General features: G+C 36.4%; 1 protein-coding gene and 1 pseudogene across 1 annotated transcript; both read right to left on the reverse strand.

Moving 5' to 3' along the window:
• The window catches only part of LOC132176581 (ABC transporter C family member 3-like), a 6,667-nt pseudogene extending 2,003 nt beyond the window's left edge, over positions 1–4,664 (reverse strand).
• A 5,048-nt stretch (positions 4,665–9,712) lies between these two features.
• On the reverse strand, positions 9,713–16,207 carry LOC132176579 (ABC transporter C family member 3-like). The gene is made up of 10 exons (XM_059588827.1): positions 13,817–16,207; positions 13,503–13,589; positions 12,734–13,384; positions 12,362–12,526; positions 11,603–11,897; positions 11,260–11,474; positions 10,837–11,142; positions 10,616–10,679; positions 10,282–10,521; positions 9,713–10,159 (listed from the first exon to the last, which is right to left on the reverse strand). Exons 1-10 carry the CDS (start codon positions 16,196–16,198, stop codon positions 10,044–10,046), a joined length of 4,521 nt encoding a protein of 1,506 aa, XP_059444810.1. The 5' UTR covers positions 16,199–16,207; the 3' UTR covers positions 9,713–10,043.
• Between the last annotated feature and the right edge of the window lie 75 nt (positions 16,208–16,282).

Below are 16,282 nucleotides of genomic sequence, written 5' to 3' on the forward strand. Positions count from 1 at the left end.
ATTAGCAGCTCTTTACATAGTTCTAACCCAGAGATTTCTGAGGCAAAAAGGCCACGGCAAAAAAAACTATATTGTTTAGCAACTTGGTGGGATTTTTATATTAATAAGGTGCCAAAACACTGCATACAGGTTTGACATTTTATCTATGAGAGCTTGTAGCATGTGGACATCATAAAATGTAAAAGAATGTAGTAAAATGAGCATATGGTTAACCACAAAGGGTTGGCCTAGTGGTTGAGGCTTGTGGTCTTAGGGAGTATCACCCCATAGATCCCAAGTTCGAGCCACACCCCCTAGTGTAAAAGCCAGCAATTTACCCTAATCCGTGTAAGAAAACTTCCGAGGGTGCGCTGTACGGGTCCGAGGTTTACTCTACAGGGATGGGTCTGAAAGACTCTGCCTTGTCGAGGTTTCCCGTCATAAAAAAAAAATAAAAATGAACATATGGTGATATCATTTATGTCATTTGAGATGTCTTCTGATTAAGCCATGTTTCAGCATAATGTCACCAGATTATGCCATGTTCCAGCATAATACGTAAGACAACATTCTGAAGAAGTCAGCTGATATACCTGATACCAGATACAGGTTCCAATTACTGGGATAAAAATGACGAAAATCTGCCACGCAACCTGAGACATCACTGCAATAATTCCAAGGAGCTGGATCATCGAGAAGGCAACAGACCCAACTCGACTTGGAATGTTCAAATCCACAGCACTTTGGTCCGTAGAAGCCTTCAAGGAAACATACAGCTAATTTAGCAAAAAAATTTGTACCCATTACATTTATCAGAAAGAACGTGTTTTTCTGTGTGTGCATGCGCAAGAGAGAGGAATTGCTTAATCCAAAGAAGAGAGTAATACAAATATTGCAAACTATACCATTCTTCAAAACCCAATAAAGGATCATCATACACATTTTTCCACTTACTCTATTTAGGATTCGTCCAGTTGGAGTGGAATCAAAAAATGACATGGGAGCTCGGAAAATGCAAAAGTGCATTTTATTGAACAGTAGTGTGGCTGTCCTGTACCCAGCTGTTGCAAGAAGTGAGGACCTCACAAGGACGCAAAAAGAACTACCTATGGCCAAAGCGATATACACATTTATCAGCATAGAGCTACCAACTGCAGGTTTCATGTCCGGCGAGACAGGACTTGCCCAGGCCATCCAATAATTGCTTCCAATCTGAAGGAGCTGAAAGAGAACCTGTGCCAGCAATATAAATGGCACAAGAGCTCCTCCGTATGCCATTGTGATAAATTTCCAGTAGACTGAAAAACCAACTTTTCCTTTCTCTCTCTCTTCTTCTTGGATAATCTGTCCTTTTGACCCCACTGTGTCATCTACTTTACCATCTTGAACATCTTTATTTTCTTGTTTTTGCACAACCCCATTCGCACTGGCCATACTCCCATCTTCCAAGCTCATACTTGTACTTTCAGAAGCTGACCCTGCTTCTGCTGAATCAAGAGCCGACAAAGCCTTCTTATGCGCTCCCACAAGTTCCATAAAATCAGTTCCTGAATTAAGGATATCACCATACTTTCCAGCTTGAGTAATTTTTCCATCTTTCATGACCTAGCAATAATTATAGGTTCAGTTCATAGATACAAAAGAGGGGAACAATCTCCATAAGTTGAATTCACAAAAAAAAAAAAAAAAAAAAGGCTGGAAAGAAAGTAAATACAACTGGCTTACCAAGATAAGATCAGCAGCAGGTAAGAACTCTACTTGATGAGTAACATAAACCACTGTTTTTGAGCTCAAAAGGCCCAGCAAACATTCCTGCCATATAAAAGTAAATATAGTTCAAAACCAGCTACGCAAACAACCACAAAATACAAAATAGAACAAAGTGCAATTGAATTGCAAGGATTTTCAAGTACCTCAACTTAACTCATCTTTGAATATGTTCATCAACAACTTTACGTATGTTAGAAGAGTTATTAGGGTTTGTGAGTCATTAGGGTTTAAGGGTATTTTGGTCATAGTGATATTTCTCTAACCCGATATAATAAGATGTGTAGTAGGCTATGTAACAAGTAGAGACTAACATGCCTCCACCTTTTGTGTCTAAACCGTTCATGCAAACTACAAATTACAAACTACAACAAGGTACATAATATACTAGAAACAAAAAAGGAAAAGAAAAGAAAAAATATTCTATACTTATATAATGGCATTAGAATAAGGAAATAAATTACCTTAAAGAGGTGGGATCCTGTATGAGCATCCACAGCGCTAAACGGATCATCAAATAGATAGATATCAGCATCTTGATATAGAGCACGTGCTATTTGGATTCTTTGCTTCTGCCCACCACTCAAATTGATTCCTCTCTCACCTATGACTGTCTGATCCCCAAATGAGAGAATTTCCAGGTCCTTCTTCAAGGAACATGCTTCAAGGATGCTCTCATACTTTTCTCTATCCATCTCCCTACCAAACAATATGTTCTCTTCTATCTTGCCACTTTGTATCCATGGTGACTGTGCAACATAGGCCTTAGTCCCACACAACTTAATGGTCCCAGATATCTTGGGCACTTCTCCCAGTATACAGGAAAGCAAACTTGACTTTCCTGAACCAACAGTCCCACAAACAGCCACCCTGAAGCCATTTTGCACTTTGAGATTTATATCTTTCAATGTTGGATTAGGGCAAGATAATTCCCAAGAAAAAATCCCATCGATAATCTCAATTGCTGTATCAGAACTACCTCTTGGAAGCTTCTCTACAACATCAGATTGCAAGTCATCATGACGAAGGAACGATGCAATTCGATCAAGAGACACTTTAGTTTGAACTATCATTGAGATTGTCTCTGGAAGTTTATAGATGGGCTGCTGAAGAATCTTAAATGTTGCAAGTGCAGATAAGATCTTCCCTGATTCAAGTGGGATCCCCATTAGCATACAGGCACCAAAAGTGACCACAGACACAAACATGGGAGCACCCCAAAAGACAAATGACGTCATTGCAGAAGTGTAAACATACTTTTTCAACCACCCTTCTTCGGTCTTCCTAAGCTCGTTAATCTTAGATAGAAACCTCATCTCCCATCCTTGAAGCTTGAGAATCCTCATGTTCCTTAAAATCTCAGTTGTTGCCTTCATTCTTCTGTCTTTTGACTCCATTATCTTGCCCTGAAACTTCTTTTGTAATTTTCCCAAAGGAACATTTGCCAACATAACAATTATAGTTGCAATAAGAGTTGCAATCGAAGCATGCCCAAGATTTTTATACAAAATTAACAATGCAATAGCAACTTGCACAAGCACCATCCAGGGATCATGAATATACCAAGAAAAGTCACCTATCCTCGCAGCATCAACACTCATGAAATTGATGATCTCTCCACTACTGTGGCCCTGCTTTGACTGGCATGAAAGGGTTAGACCTTTATTGTAGATCATTGCGATCAATACCGATTGGACCTTAATTCCGGCCTGTTGCATCCTAAAGAACCAGTGCCTCTGCGAGAGGCATTCCACAAGTTTTGCAGCAAAAAACACTGAAACCAGAATATAGCCCTCATTCTTGAACTCCCGCCGGCCATTGAGGTATTGAACCAAAGTGTCAATAAGATATGGTCCAACATAGGAAGCCAATGAATAAATCATCACCATAATTGCCGTCAAGAGAATCTCTTTCCACGCCGAGCAGATTAATGCCTTCACCAGCTTCAGTGTGGTCATTCTGTTAATTGTACCACACTCTGCCTCAAGTTTATTTCTAAAGGTTGGAAAGCCCCCAACTACACTATCATGGGGGTCAAGTTGAGGAACATCCTCAAGGTCTAATGTCTTCTTATTGCCAACAGCAATTAGAGGACCCATCCAGGAGAAAGTAAGAATGCTAAAAAATCCAGCATTTGAATAAGGGGTTACAGTTTCATCCCCCTTTGACTTAATTGACTCTGCTTCATTACTTGCAGTTGAATCACCATTCAAAAGAGGTTCTTCGAGAAGGGTATCTTCAGTACCCTCATTCTTACCGAAAAACCCCACATAAGAGAAGAACAAACCAGTGACAACAGAGACGATATCCGAAACAAAATACTGAGTGGATACATTAACATGTTTTCTATAGAGAACAATGTCTATAACAAGACAATAAGAAGAAATGAAGAGGTAGAAACCCCACCAAACTCTCAATAAAAACGGGTACTTTGGTTCACCCGAATTAAACAGTTGGGTACGGAAAGAAACACAAAGTGCACCCCAAGCGAGTGTTCTAAGCGCCAAATCCAAAAGGGTCACTAGCCCTTCATCAGACCAACCATTTCTATACCAATAAAAGTAATTCAGTAAACATAAGACAAGACTAAACAGAGAAACAGATAAACAACAAAACAGAGTACTCTGTTTATGGTACAAACCCCTGGTGTTTTTGAACCTTCCCTTTGGACCTTCACCACGGCCCACCTTGAATTTCTTGCACACGCATGAGATAAACAAGACAAATAACAAAACCAGGTGAAATGAACCAGAAACCCCACGTAGAAAAACGGGTTTGAGTAGAAAATCAGTACCTGTGGCTGAGTACATGGGTGAGGAGTAGTAGCGAGAAAACAATATTGACATACCGTGCTTTAAGGATGCAAGATTCTCCAAGAAACAGAGAAACAGAGAAACAGAGAAGCTGATTTTGCTAGAGAATTAGCACTCGGGAGATTTTCGTAGCAGTCCAAATGCGAAAGCATTTAAGTTGCTGAAGAATATATCCAATGATCAGAGAAAAGTTAAAATCCAAGTAGGAGGCTGCACCATTAATAGCGGAAATAACCAAGAGAGCAGAGTGTGAGAATCTTGGGAGGATGCATAGATACGTTTGGCAACCTTTGTTTATTACATGGGAAGTACTCTTCACTACCGCCCGACAATGTTCCACAAACTTGACAATGCCCCTAAATTATTAAAATATTATTAATGTTCTCCTAATGGCTAAACTACCTTAGTAAACTTTTTTTTTTAAAAGTTAATAAGGAAAATTATATATAAACTTCTTAGGTCAACGCGTTTTTTTTTAAAAACTCTCTGCCTATTTTTTTTTGGAAATTTAATTTCTGGGTAACTCGAAACTCCCTACCGTCAATTTTTATTAAATGTCGTTAGTCTACTCAAAACTCTATGTTTTATCTAATTAAAATATTAATTTAATTTTAAAAAATTAAATCTTAAAAAAAAATTGAATGGTGGCCAAGGGTGGCGGTGCCACCCCTGGCCACCCCCCAACCCCTATGGGGTGCGGCTTGCGACCAACCCCAGGTGGTTTGGGGTGGCCCGGAGGCCAACCCAAGCCACCCCATGGGTGGAAAGGAGTGGCCGCGAGCCACCCCAAACCTCCCCCATGGGTGGAGGGGTGGCCTGCGGGCCACCCCTAGGGTGGCCTGCGGCCATACCATTGGGGGTTTGGGGACCCATGGGGTGGTCACGAGCCACCCCAGGGGTGGTTTGGGGTGGCCCCAAACCACCTGGGGGTGGCTTCACCCTAGCAAACCACCCACAGGGTGGCTTACCACCACCATAGAGTTGGGGGGGGGGTGGCCGGTGGCTTCAATTTTTTTTTTTTTAAGATTTAATTTTAAATTAATACGGAATTAATATTTTATCGGATAAATGGGGAGTTTGAGTGAATTGCGGCTAATGAAAGTGATCTCAGTAAGTTCGGTTACTCATGAACTAAATTTAAAAAATATCGGTTTTTTAAAAGAAGCTGCTGATTGTTATATTATATATTTCGAATAATAAAACAAAACCCTAAAGCTACTATAAAGAAAAAAAAAAAAAAATCGATTTTTTTATAAAAATTGAACATTTTCGTTTTTATTTTTATTTTATAATTTTTTAAACAAAAATTTCAGTTTAAAAAAAAATAAAAAATTTTCGTTTAAAAAAATAAAAATTTTCGTTTTTTTAAAAAAGTTTAAAAAAATATTTTTTTTAAAAAAAAAATAAAAATTTCTGTTTAAAAAAATAAAAAATAATTTTTTTTAATTTAAATTTTCGATTTAAAAAATTAATTTTTTAAGTTTTTTTTTTTTTTTTTTTTCGAATTTATAAGGATATTTTTATCTTATTGAGAAATATGTATGAACATTTTTATCTTTTTGCTAACTTTGAGGAGACATTGACAATATTTTAATAGTTTGGCGGGCATTGTCACAATTGAAAATTTGGAAAAGATATTGTCAATTGAGTGGTAGTTTAAGGAGTACGCAGACTTTACCTTTTATTATAAGAGCATCTTCTAGTTAAAATTCTCATATTAGCTATATTTAGTAAATATGACTTCTTTTTTAACTTCTAGCAGATTATGTTCAAAAAAGACTAAAAAAGAAAATATTTTAATAATTACAGTAGCAAAATAGTGATTAATCACAAGTTCAATGGTGATTTTAAGAGGCACATCATTTTTGAAATAATACAAAAAAAGATACTAGAGTAATTTCTAGCATTACTAGTAAAAAAAAAAATAAAAAAAATACTTGACGGATTGTTCATTTATAGGAGAAGATGAGGAATATTTAAAATTTGAATATTCACTTAATTAAGATTGTGAAATGTTAAATAGAAATTGAGGAACAGCAAATATATTTAATATACATCAATGGCTTTGTCTGAATGTAAGTCCATAATGATCATTGGAGTATGTTAAAATTATCGCTAGTTTCAAAAGCTTAAAGCAAAGTTTGACACACATGATATTAAATGAATTGATACTGTTACGATTTTAATTGTTTAATATGGTTTAAATATAATCTTAATTATGTGTATATAAGTTTTTAAAATCTCTTTCTTTACAAGTCGAGGTAAGTTCTAATATTGTTCATAGAGTAGAGAGCGGCGAACGTTGGCAGTAAGACGTAGTAGTAGTATGTTACGATCCTAAATGTTTTATATGGTTGAAGTATAATCTTAACTATGTGTATATAAACTTTTGGACACCCCCTCCTACAAGTTAGTTTTTAAGGGTGAATATTGTAACTTACTTTAAACCATTTTTGAGTTTATGATTTGCTCATTTCTCTAAGGGGTCACATTTCAATCAACTTTAGTTTGTCTGCCAGTGTTTGACTAAATGTGTGTCCTTGATTCAACTTGAAGCTCTTTGAGAGCAACCTGAAAATGATAGAGTTAATAATTACATATCTTCATTTCTTTGCACGCGTTGGACTAAGTTTGTGAATGTGGTAGCTTTATTCATTGATGATTGTATTGGGTTCAATGCTTTTAGCCATTTTTCTCCAACCTTGTCATTTTTGTTCGGTGGATGTGGAAAGTAGAAAATCAATTGAAAAACCTAACCCATGGCATGGTTGTGGGTCAGTTAGTTTTTTTACTGAATTATTAAAGAAATGATAAATGCACAATTTTTTTGCACAATTTTTGCCCAATTTATTTCTTATTTTTTATTATTATTTTTAAAATATAAAATATAAACAAATTCTGAAGCAATAACATCCTATGTGGTTCTTTTTTAATTTGCTATTTTTATTTTAAAAAAATGTATTTTTCTTCATAAAAATGGTCATTTTTTTTTAAAAAAAAAATTGTAATTATTATGAAGAAAAATACCTCTGTTTTTTTTTTTTTTTTTTTAAAGATACCAAATGAAAAAAAAGGACCATAGGAGGTTATTGCTTCAAAAAAAAAAAAAATTTTAATTTTTTTTTTTTAAAAAAAAAGACCATATAAGAGAAAAGTTTGGTCAAAGTTGTGCCTTTATCATGCCTCAAATTATTATTAGTCCACATACACTCTTAAACTACCACCTAATTAACAATGTATTCCTTAAACTTTCAATTATGACAATGTCTCCTAAAGCTAGCAAAAATATAAAAAATGCCACACAAAAATATTCCTATAAATTCGAAAAAAATAAAAAATAAAAAAATAATTTTTTTAAAAACGAAAATTTCATTTAAAGAAAAATAATTTTTTTTAAAAAATGATTTTTTAAACGAAAATTTTAATTTTTTTGAAAAGGAATTTTTTTTTATATATATATTTTTTAAAAGGAAACTTTTATATAAATAAAATAAAAATAAAAACGAAAAATTTTCAATTTGTATAAAAAAAATCGAAATTTTTAAATTTTTTTCATATAAAAAGGGTTTTTTTTTTTCTTTTCTTTCAATTTTATGTTTTTTCTAGAAGTTTAGTATTTTTTGTTTTTATTTATTAAGGGTAGTTATTGGGGGACATTGATAATGTTTTGGTAGTTTAGGCTAGACATTGTTACAAGTGAAAGTTTGGAGAGTCATTGTTAATTAGGTGGTAGTCTGAGGGGAGGGTACACGGGCTTTTCCCTTATTATTATTTTTTCCTTTTAGGGGTATTTTTGTCTTTTGGAGGGTCAAGGAAGACTTTGCATTCTCAATGGTAGATTGGTAGGCACATTGACCAAATTGAAAGATTGAAAGGGAGATTGCAAATTAAATGGTAAATTAAGGAGAAATGATAGAGTTAATAATACTTCTTCATTTCTTTGCATGTGTTTGACTAAGTTTGTGAATGTGGTAGCTTTATTCATTGATGATTGTCTAGGTTTCAATGCTTTTACCCGTTTGTCTCTAACCTTATCATTTTGTTCCATGGATGTGGAAAGTGGAAAATCAATTGAAAAAACAAATAAGAAAAAAAATGAGATTATACTTAACATCCTCAATCTACCACTTCATTTATAATGTCCTTTAAATCTTTTAATTTGGTAAGGGGTTGCCCTGCCCCCTTTCTGCCCCAAAAAATACAAAAATACTCGTAAAAGTTTCAAAAAGACAAAAATACCCTTGAAATCCATAAAAGGCAAAAAAGAAAAAAGTAAAAAGAAAAAACCTAACCCATGGCGTGATTGTGGGTCAATTAGTTTTTTTACTGAATTATTATTATTTTTTCCTTTTACGGGTATTTTTGTCTTTTGGATGGTTAATGAGGACATTGCAACCTCAATGGTAGATTAGTAGGCACATTGACCAAATTGAAAGATTGAGAGGGAAATTGCAAATTAAGTGGTAAATTAAGGGGAATAAATAAATAAATAAAAGTAATGGAAATGTGGAACTAACTTTTTTGACAATTGCATCTTTCCTTTAGACAATAGAGTCTAGGGTTTAAACAATTTGAGTATGCTAGTTTGACTAAAGAGGAGGATCTTTTTTATAGTCTCTGGAAAATTGGTAAAATAATCCATCAAATAGTTCATATTCACTTCATAATTATATTTTGACATTAGAGATTCCAAAGATTTTTCATAAGTTGTGAAAATCAAAAGTAGATTGCCTTTATAATTAGTGTCGGCAATTGGTTTTGGACTCTAATGTTTCATTCGTTCAAAATGTAGGCGGTGATAGTCTTCTTAAAATAGCCATAATTGAGGATCCAAATCTCCATATGAGTCTTCCTAAGGATCTTGAAATAATTGAGGATTTGGAGATATTACTGAAATAATTGCATTGGTGTCTTCTTCTTCTTCTTCTTCCTCCTCTGATAATTGAGACATTGGTTTGGCTATTTGTCTTCTATATGCAAGTTTGTGAAAACTCCTTTAAGCATTGGAAAAATTACCTTTAACAATGCTAAAAATATTTATCACAATTGAAAAAGAGTATATATTATCATTATATATCCAATTTAATGCTAAAACATTTGCAAAAAAAATTGAAAATACTATTCATATTTGAATAATGCATCCAACAGTTGTTTTAACCACAACCCTTTCAATTTCTCAACTGTTACATATAACCTACCATTCCACAGCATACTGGTGAAGAGGCATAAGAAGCCATTAATCAAGTCCAGATCTGAGATCACATATAGGCTTCATTTCAAGCATAAAAGTTACAACTTATTTATCAAAACACAACAAGGGCACATCATCTGTTGGTAGAATATGCCTAGAACACACAGCAACAACTAACTAGAAACCAAAACCCTAGAAGTTATGTTTCACAAAAGGTTCAAACAAGATCGAAAAGCCACTGATTTTCGTCATTGTCGACAAACGTGGGACAATTGAACGGGGCCTAATTAAGGTCATCTGCTTAAGCTTTCAGCACTGGACCCCACAGTATATTCTGCCACAAGTTGAGCAAAAGATGATGACTTGTTTTCTAGCAATCTTGTTGGAGAATCACATTCCTCTATAAGCCCTGCAAGAAGAATTGAAAGAAATCTGGTAAACTAAAGGATTATGATGAAATCATTCTAAGCTGGAAAATACTGTCGGAGCAGAAACTACAGGATTAAGATGAAATCAGATGGTCATACTAACCATTACTTAGAAGTAGAACCATATCACTATCAAGAACCGAAGTTATCCGATGTGCAATGGCGATGACTGTACAGTTGGAAAAATGTTGCCTCAGTGTTTGCTGAATCAGATTATCCGTAGCCGTATCAACGGATGCAGTAGCTTCATCAAGCACCAATACCTTACTTTTTTTGAGTAGCACACGGCCAAGGCAGACCAGCTGCCTCTGACCCACACTCCAATTCTCTCCATTCTCACTAACTGCAGCACCCATATAAATATAAGCACTAAATTTCCACAAGATTTTGAGATATTCTACTTAACCCTCTACACTAGAGAAGCTGAAAAGACAAACCTGCAGAATCAAGTTTTCCTTCTTTCTTCCTAACTTCATCTACAAGCTGACACTTATCCAGAGCCTAATCAAATAGAGGAGAAAAATTAAAAAAATAACTAAATAAAATAAAATAAGCAGGTGCCACCAATTAAATCCTATAACCAGTGCATGTTTATTTTATGAGGAAAATAAAGCAAAGAGAAAATCCTTCCAATAACCATAGAAAGAAACCAACCCACCTCCCAAATTTGTTCATCTGTATACTCTTCAAGTGGATCCAGGTTGCTTCGTACAGTCCCTTCAAACATGGTTGGATCTTGAGGAATAATGCTTAGTCTAGAGCGCAAATCATGCAGTCCAATCAAGGAGATGTTAATGCCATCTATCATTATTTGACCAGCAGTAGGTTCAACAATTCTGAAAAGTGCTTGTATAAGAGTTGATTTACCACTGCCTGTTCTCCCTACAATGCCAGTTTTCATTCCTCCAGGAAAAGTGCATGTGAGACCTCGCAATACAAGTGGCATCTGTGGGGCATAACGAACCTGCATTGAATCCATTATCATTAATTACTATACATTGCATAAAAGTCAGTCATCAACAACCCCATATAGAACATTGCGTCTTTTTGGCAGTAGTTAAAAACTAAGAACTGAAAGTACCTGCAGATCACGAATATCAACTTCTCCATGCGATGGCCAGGAATAATCTGGCTGATTTTCTTCAATCACAAGAGGTGGCTCACTCGGGATACAAGTGTATTGAAATATTCTCTCTACTGATATAATTTTGTTCTCCAATTCGCAAATATTCCATATTACCCACATTTGTAACGTGTTTAGATTAAGTCCATACGTCACAGCTAAGCCCGCAATGCCTTCAGAGAGAAAGGAAACCAGAAAGAAAAAAAAAGGCATTCAGAAAGATATAAATCATGCTCCGTTTAACAATTTAAAGCAAGAGCAAGAAAAATTGATGGTATGACACTAGATGGGATATATTTACCTGGATCAATGACACCTTTTGGAAGAGAGATCAAGAAAAGTAAGGAGAAGGCAAATGTGATTGAAGATAATATATCCAAGCGGAAGCATAACCATTCCATTGCACCAGCAATATGGAACTTTGGCCGACAATACGCATCTGTCAGTTTCATATTTGTGCCGCTGAATCTCGACTCTTCATCAAAGCTCCGGATAGTTGTTGAGCCTGAAATTGTTTCAGCAAAATGTTGTATCACTGGAGCATTGCACACTCCAACTAGTCTTGCTAGTTCTCGTGCTGAAGGTATGTAATATTGCTGCAGAATTACAAATTTGTGAGAACACCTCCCTCCACATGAGAAAATGATAATAATAGACTCTAATAATGGGAGCCAGGTTTGATGGATGCTTATCATTAGCAGCTCTTTAAATAGTTCTAACACAGAAATTTCTGAAGCAAAAAAAGCACTGCAAAATACACTACATCATCCAGCAACTTGGCAAAAATCTATCTTAAGAAAACACCTTGATGACAAGTCTTTATTTATTCAGCAATTTGGTGGGATTTTTATATTGATAAGGTGGCAAAACTCTGCATACTGATTTGACATTTTATCTATGAGAGTTTGTAGCTTGTAGACATCAGAAAATGTAAAAAAAAAAAAAATGTAGTATACTGAACATATGATGATATCAATTATGTCATTTGAGAAGTTATCTAATTAAGCAATGTTTCAGCATAATATGTAAGACAACATTCTGAAGAAGTCCGATGATATACCTGATACCAGATACAGGTTCCAATTACTGGAATAAAAACGATGAAAACCTGCCATGCCACCTGAGACATCACCGCAATAATTCCAAGAAGCTGGATCATCGAGAAAGCAACTGCCCCAACTTGAGATGCAATGTTCAAATCCACTCTACTTTGGTCCATAGAAGCCTGCAAGGAAACACACAGCTAATTTAGCAAAAGCTTTTGTACCCATTATGTTCATCTGAAAGGATGTGTTTGTGTGTGCGCATGTGCATGAGTGTGTGTGTGAGAGAGAGGAATTGCTTATCTAAAGAAGAGAGTTACACAAAAATTGCAAACTACGCCCTTCTTAAGAACCTAAAAAAGGAGCATTATACACATTTTTCCACTTACCCTATTTAGGATTCGTCCACTTGGAGTGGAATCAAAAAATGACATGGGAGCTCGAAAAATGCAAAAGTGCATTTTATTGAAGAGTAGAGTGGCTGTCCTGTACCCAGCTGTTACAAGAAGCGTCGATCTCACAAGGATACAAAAAGAACTCCCAATGGCCAATGTGACATAGACAATTATCAGCATAGAGCTACCAACTGCAGGTTTCGTGTCCTGCGAGACAGGACTTGCCCAGGCCATCCAATAATTGCTTCCAATCTGAAGGAGCTGGAAGAGAACCTGTGCCAGCAATATAAATGGCACAAGAGCTCCTCCGTATGCCATAGTGATATATTTCCAGTAGACTGAAAAACTAACTTTTCCTTTCTCTCTCTCTTCTTCTTGGATAATCTGTCCTTTTGACCCCATTATGTCATCTGCTTTACCATCTTGAAAATCTTTATTTTCTTGTTTTTTCACAACCCCATTAGCGCTGGCCATACTCCCATCTTCCATGCTCATACTTGTACTTTCAGAACCTGACCCTGCTTCTGCAGAATCAAGAGCTGACAAAGCCTTCTTATGCGCTCCCACAAGTTCCATAAAATCAGTTCCTGCATTAAGGATGTCACTGTACTTTCCAGCTTGAGTAATCCTTCCATCTTTCATGACCTAACCACAATTATAGGTTCAGTTCACAAATACAAAAGAGGGAACAATCTCCACAAGTTGAATCACAAAAAAAAAAAAAAAAAAAAGGCCGGAAAGAAAGTAAATACAAATGGCTTACCAAGATAAGATCAGCAGCAGGTAAGAACTCTACTTGATGAGTAACATAAACCACTGTTTTTGAGCTCAAAAGGCCCAGCAAACATTGCTGCCATATAGAAGTAAATACAGTTCAAAACCCGCTACACAACAACCACAGAAATCAATACAGAACGAAGTGCAATGGAATTGCAAAGATTTTAAAGTCCCTCAACTTAACCCTTCTTTGAATATGTTCAAGAACAACCTTATGTACAGAATATATTAGAAAAAATAAAAGAAAAGAAAACTCATGCCATGCTCATATAATGGCATTAGAATAGGGAAATAAATTACCTTAAAGAGGTGCGATCCTGTATGAGCATCCACAGCGCTAAAAGGATCATCTAATAGATAAATATCAGCATCTTGATACAGAGCACGTGCAATTTGGATTCTTTGCTTCTGCCCACCACTCAAATTGATTCCTCTCTCACCTATGACTGTCTGATCCCCAAATGAGAGAATTTCCAGGTCCTTCTTCAACGAACATGCTTCAAGAATGCTGTCATACTTTTCTCTATCCATCTCCTTACCAAACAATATGTTTTCTTCTATCTTGCCACTTTGTATCCATGGTGACTGTGCAACATAGGCCTTTGTCCCGCACAACTTAATGGTCCCAGAGATCTTGGGCACTTCTCCCAGTATACAGGAAAGCAAACTTGACTTTCCTGAGCCAACAGTCCCACAAACAGCCATCCTCATGCCATTTTGCAATTTGAAATTTATATCTTTCAATGTTGGATTAGGGGAAGATAATTCCCAAGAGAAATTTCCCTCAATAATTTCTATTGCTGTATCAGAACTACCTCTTGGAAGCTTCTCTATAACATCAGATTGCAAATCATCAAGATGAAGGAATGATGCAATCCGATCAAGAGACACTCTAGTTTGAGCTATCATTGAGATTGTGTCGGGAAGATTATAGATGGGCTCCTGAAGAATCCTAAACGTTGCAAGTGCAGATAAAATCTTCCCCGATTCAAGTGGGATCCCCATTAGTATACAGGCACCAAAAGTGACCACAGATACAAATGTGGGAGCACCCCAGAAGACAAATGAGGACATTGCAAAAGTGTAAACAAACTTCTTCAACCATCCTTCCTCCGTCTTCCTAAGCTCCTTAATCTTAGATAGAAACTTAATCTCCCATCCTTGAAGCTTGAGAATCCTCATGTTCCTTAAAATCTCAGATGTTGCCTTCATCCTTCTGTCTTTTGACTCCATTATCTTGTCTTGAAACTTCTCTTGTAATTTTCCCAAAGGAACATTTGCCAACATAACAATTATAGTTGCAATAAGAGTTGCGATCGAAGCAAGCCCAAGATTTTTATACAAAATTAACAATGCAATAACAACTTGCACAAGGACCATCCAGGGCTCATGCATATACCAACCAAATTCACCAATTCTCTCAGCATCAACACTCATGAAATTAATGATCTCCCCAATACTGTGGCCCTGCTTTGACTGGCATGAAAGGGTTAGACCTTTATTGTAGATCATTGCGATCAATACTGATCGAACCTTAATTCCGGCCTGTTGCACCCTAAAGAACCAGTGCCTCTGCGAGAGGCATTCCACAAGTTTTGCAGCGAAAAACACTGAAGCCAGAATATAGCCCTCAGTCTTGAACTCCTGCTGCCCGTTGAGGTATTGAACAAAAGTGTCAATAAGATATGGTCCAACATATGAAGCCAATGCATAAATAACCACGAGAAGGGCTGTCAAAAGAATCTCTTTCCATACCGAGGAGATTAATGCCTTCACCAGCTTCAGTGTGGTCATTCTGTTAAATGTACCACACTCAACAGCAAGCTTATTTCTAAAGGTTGGAAAGCTCCTTACCACACTATCACCGGGGTCCAGTTGAGGAACATCCTCAAGGTCTAATGTCTTCTTATTGCCAACAGCAATTAGAGGACCCATCCAGGAGAAAGTAAGAATGCTAAAAAATCCAGCATTTGAATAAGGGGTTACAGTTTCACCCCCGTTTGACTTAATTGACTCTGCTTCATTGCTTGCAGTTGAATCACCATTCAAAAGAGGTTCTTCGAGAAGGGTATCTTCAGTGCCCTCATTCTTACCGAAAAACCCCACATAAGAGAAGAACAAACCAGTGACAACAGAGACGATATCCGAAACAAAATACTGAGTGTATACATTAACATGTTTTCTATAGAGAACAATGTTTATAACAAGACAGTAAGAAGACATGAAGAGGTAGAAACCCCACCAAACTCTCAATAAAAACGGGTACTTTGGTTCACCCGAATTAAACAGTTGGGTACGGAAGTAGAGACAAAGTGCACCCCAAGCGAGTGTCCTAAGCGCTAAATCCAAAAGAGTCACTAGCCCTTCATCAGACCAACCATTTCTATACCAATAAAAGTAATTCAATAAACATAAGACAAGACTAAACAGAGAAACACATAAACAACAAAACAGAGTACTCTGTTTATGGTACAAACCCCTGGTGTTTTCAAACCTTCCCTTTGGACCTTCACCACGACCCACATTGAATTTCTTGCACACCCATGAGATAAACAAGACAAATAACAAAACCAGGTGTAATGAACCAGAAACCCCACGCAGGAAAACGGGTTTGAGGAGAAAATCAGTACCTTTGGCTGAGTGCATGGGAGAGGAGTAGTAGCGAGAAAACAAGACTGACATACCGTGCTTTGAGGATGCAAGAATGTTACAGTACTGATATGGATTCAATACTGTAATGGAGAGTATGCAAGACTTGGGTGGCGG

This window comes from Corylus avellana, chromosome ca3 (assembly GCF_901000735.1).
Source record: "Corylus avellana chromosome ca3, CavTom2PMs-1.0".
In the NCBI taxonomy this organism is placed as follows: Eukaryota; Viridiplantae; Streptophyta; class Magnoliopsida; order Fagales; family Betulaceae; genus Corylus; species Corylus avellana.

Coding starts and splice junctions, on each gene's coding strand:
- LOC132176579 (XM_059588827.1), bottom strand. CDS start 16,198: ATGTCAGTCTTGTTTTCTCGCTACTACTCCTCTCCCATGCACTCAGCC. Junction 12,527..12,733: donor GTGGACGAATCCTAAATAGG/GTAAGTGGAAAA, acceptor GTTTCCTTGCAG/GCTTCTATGGACCAAAGTAG. Junction 11,898..12,361: donor GAACCTGTATCTGGTATCAG/GTATATCATCGG, acceptor GTAATTCTGCAG/CAATATTACATACCTTCAGC.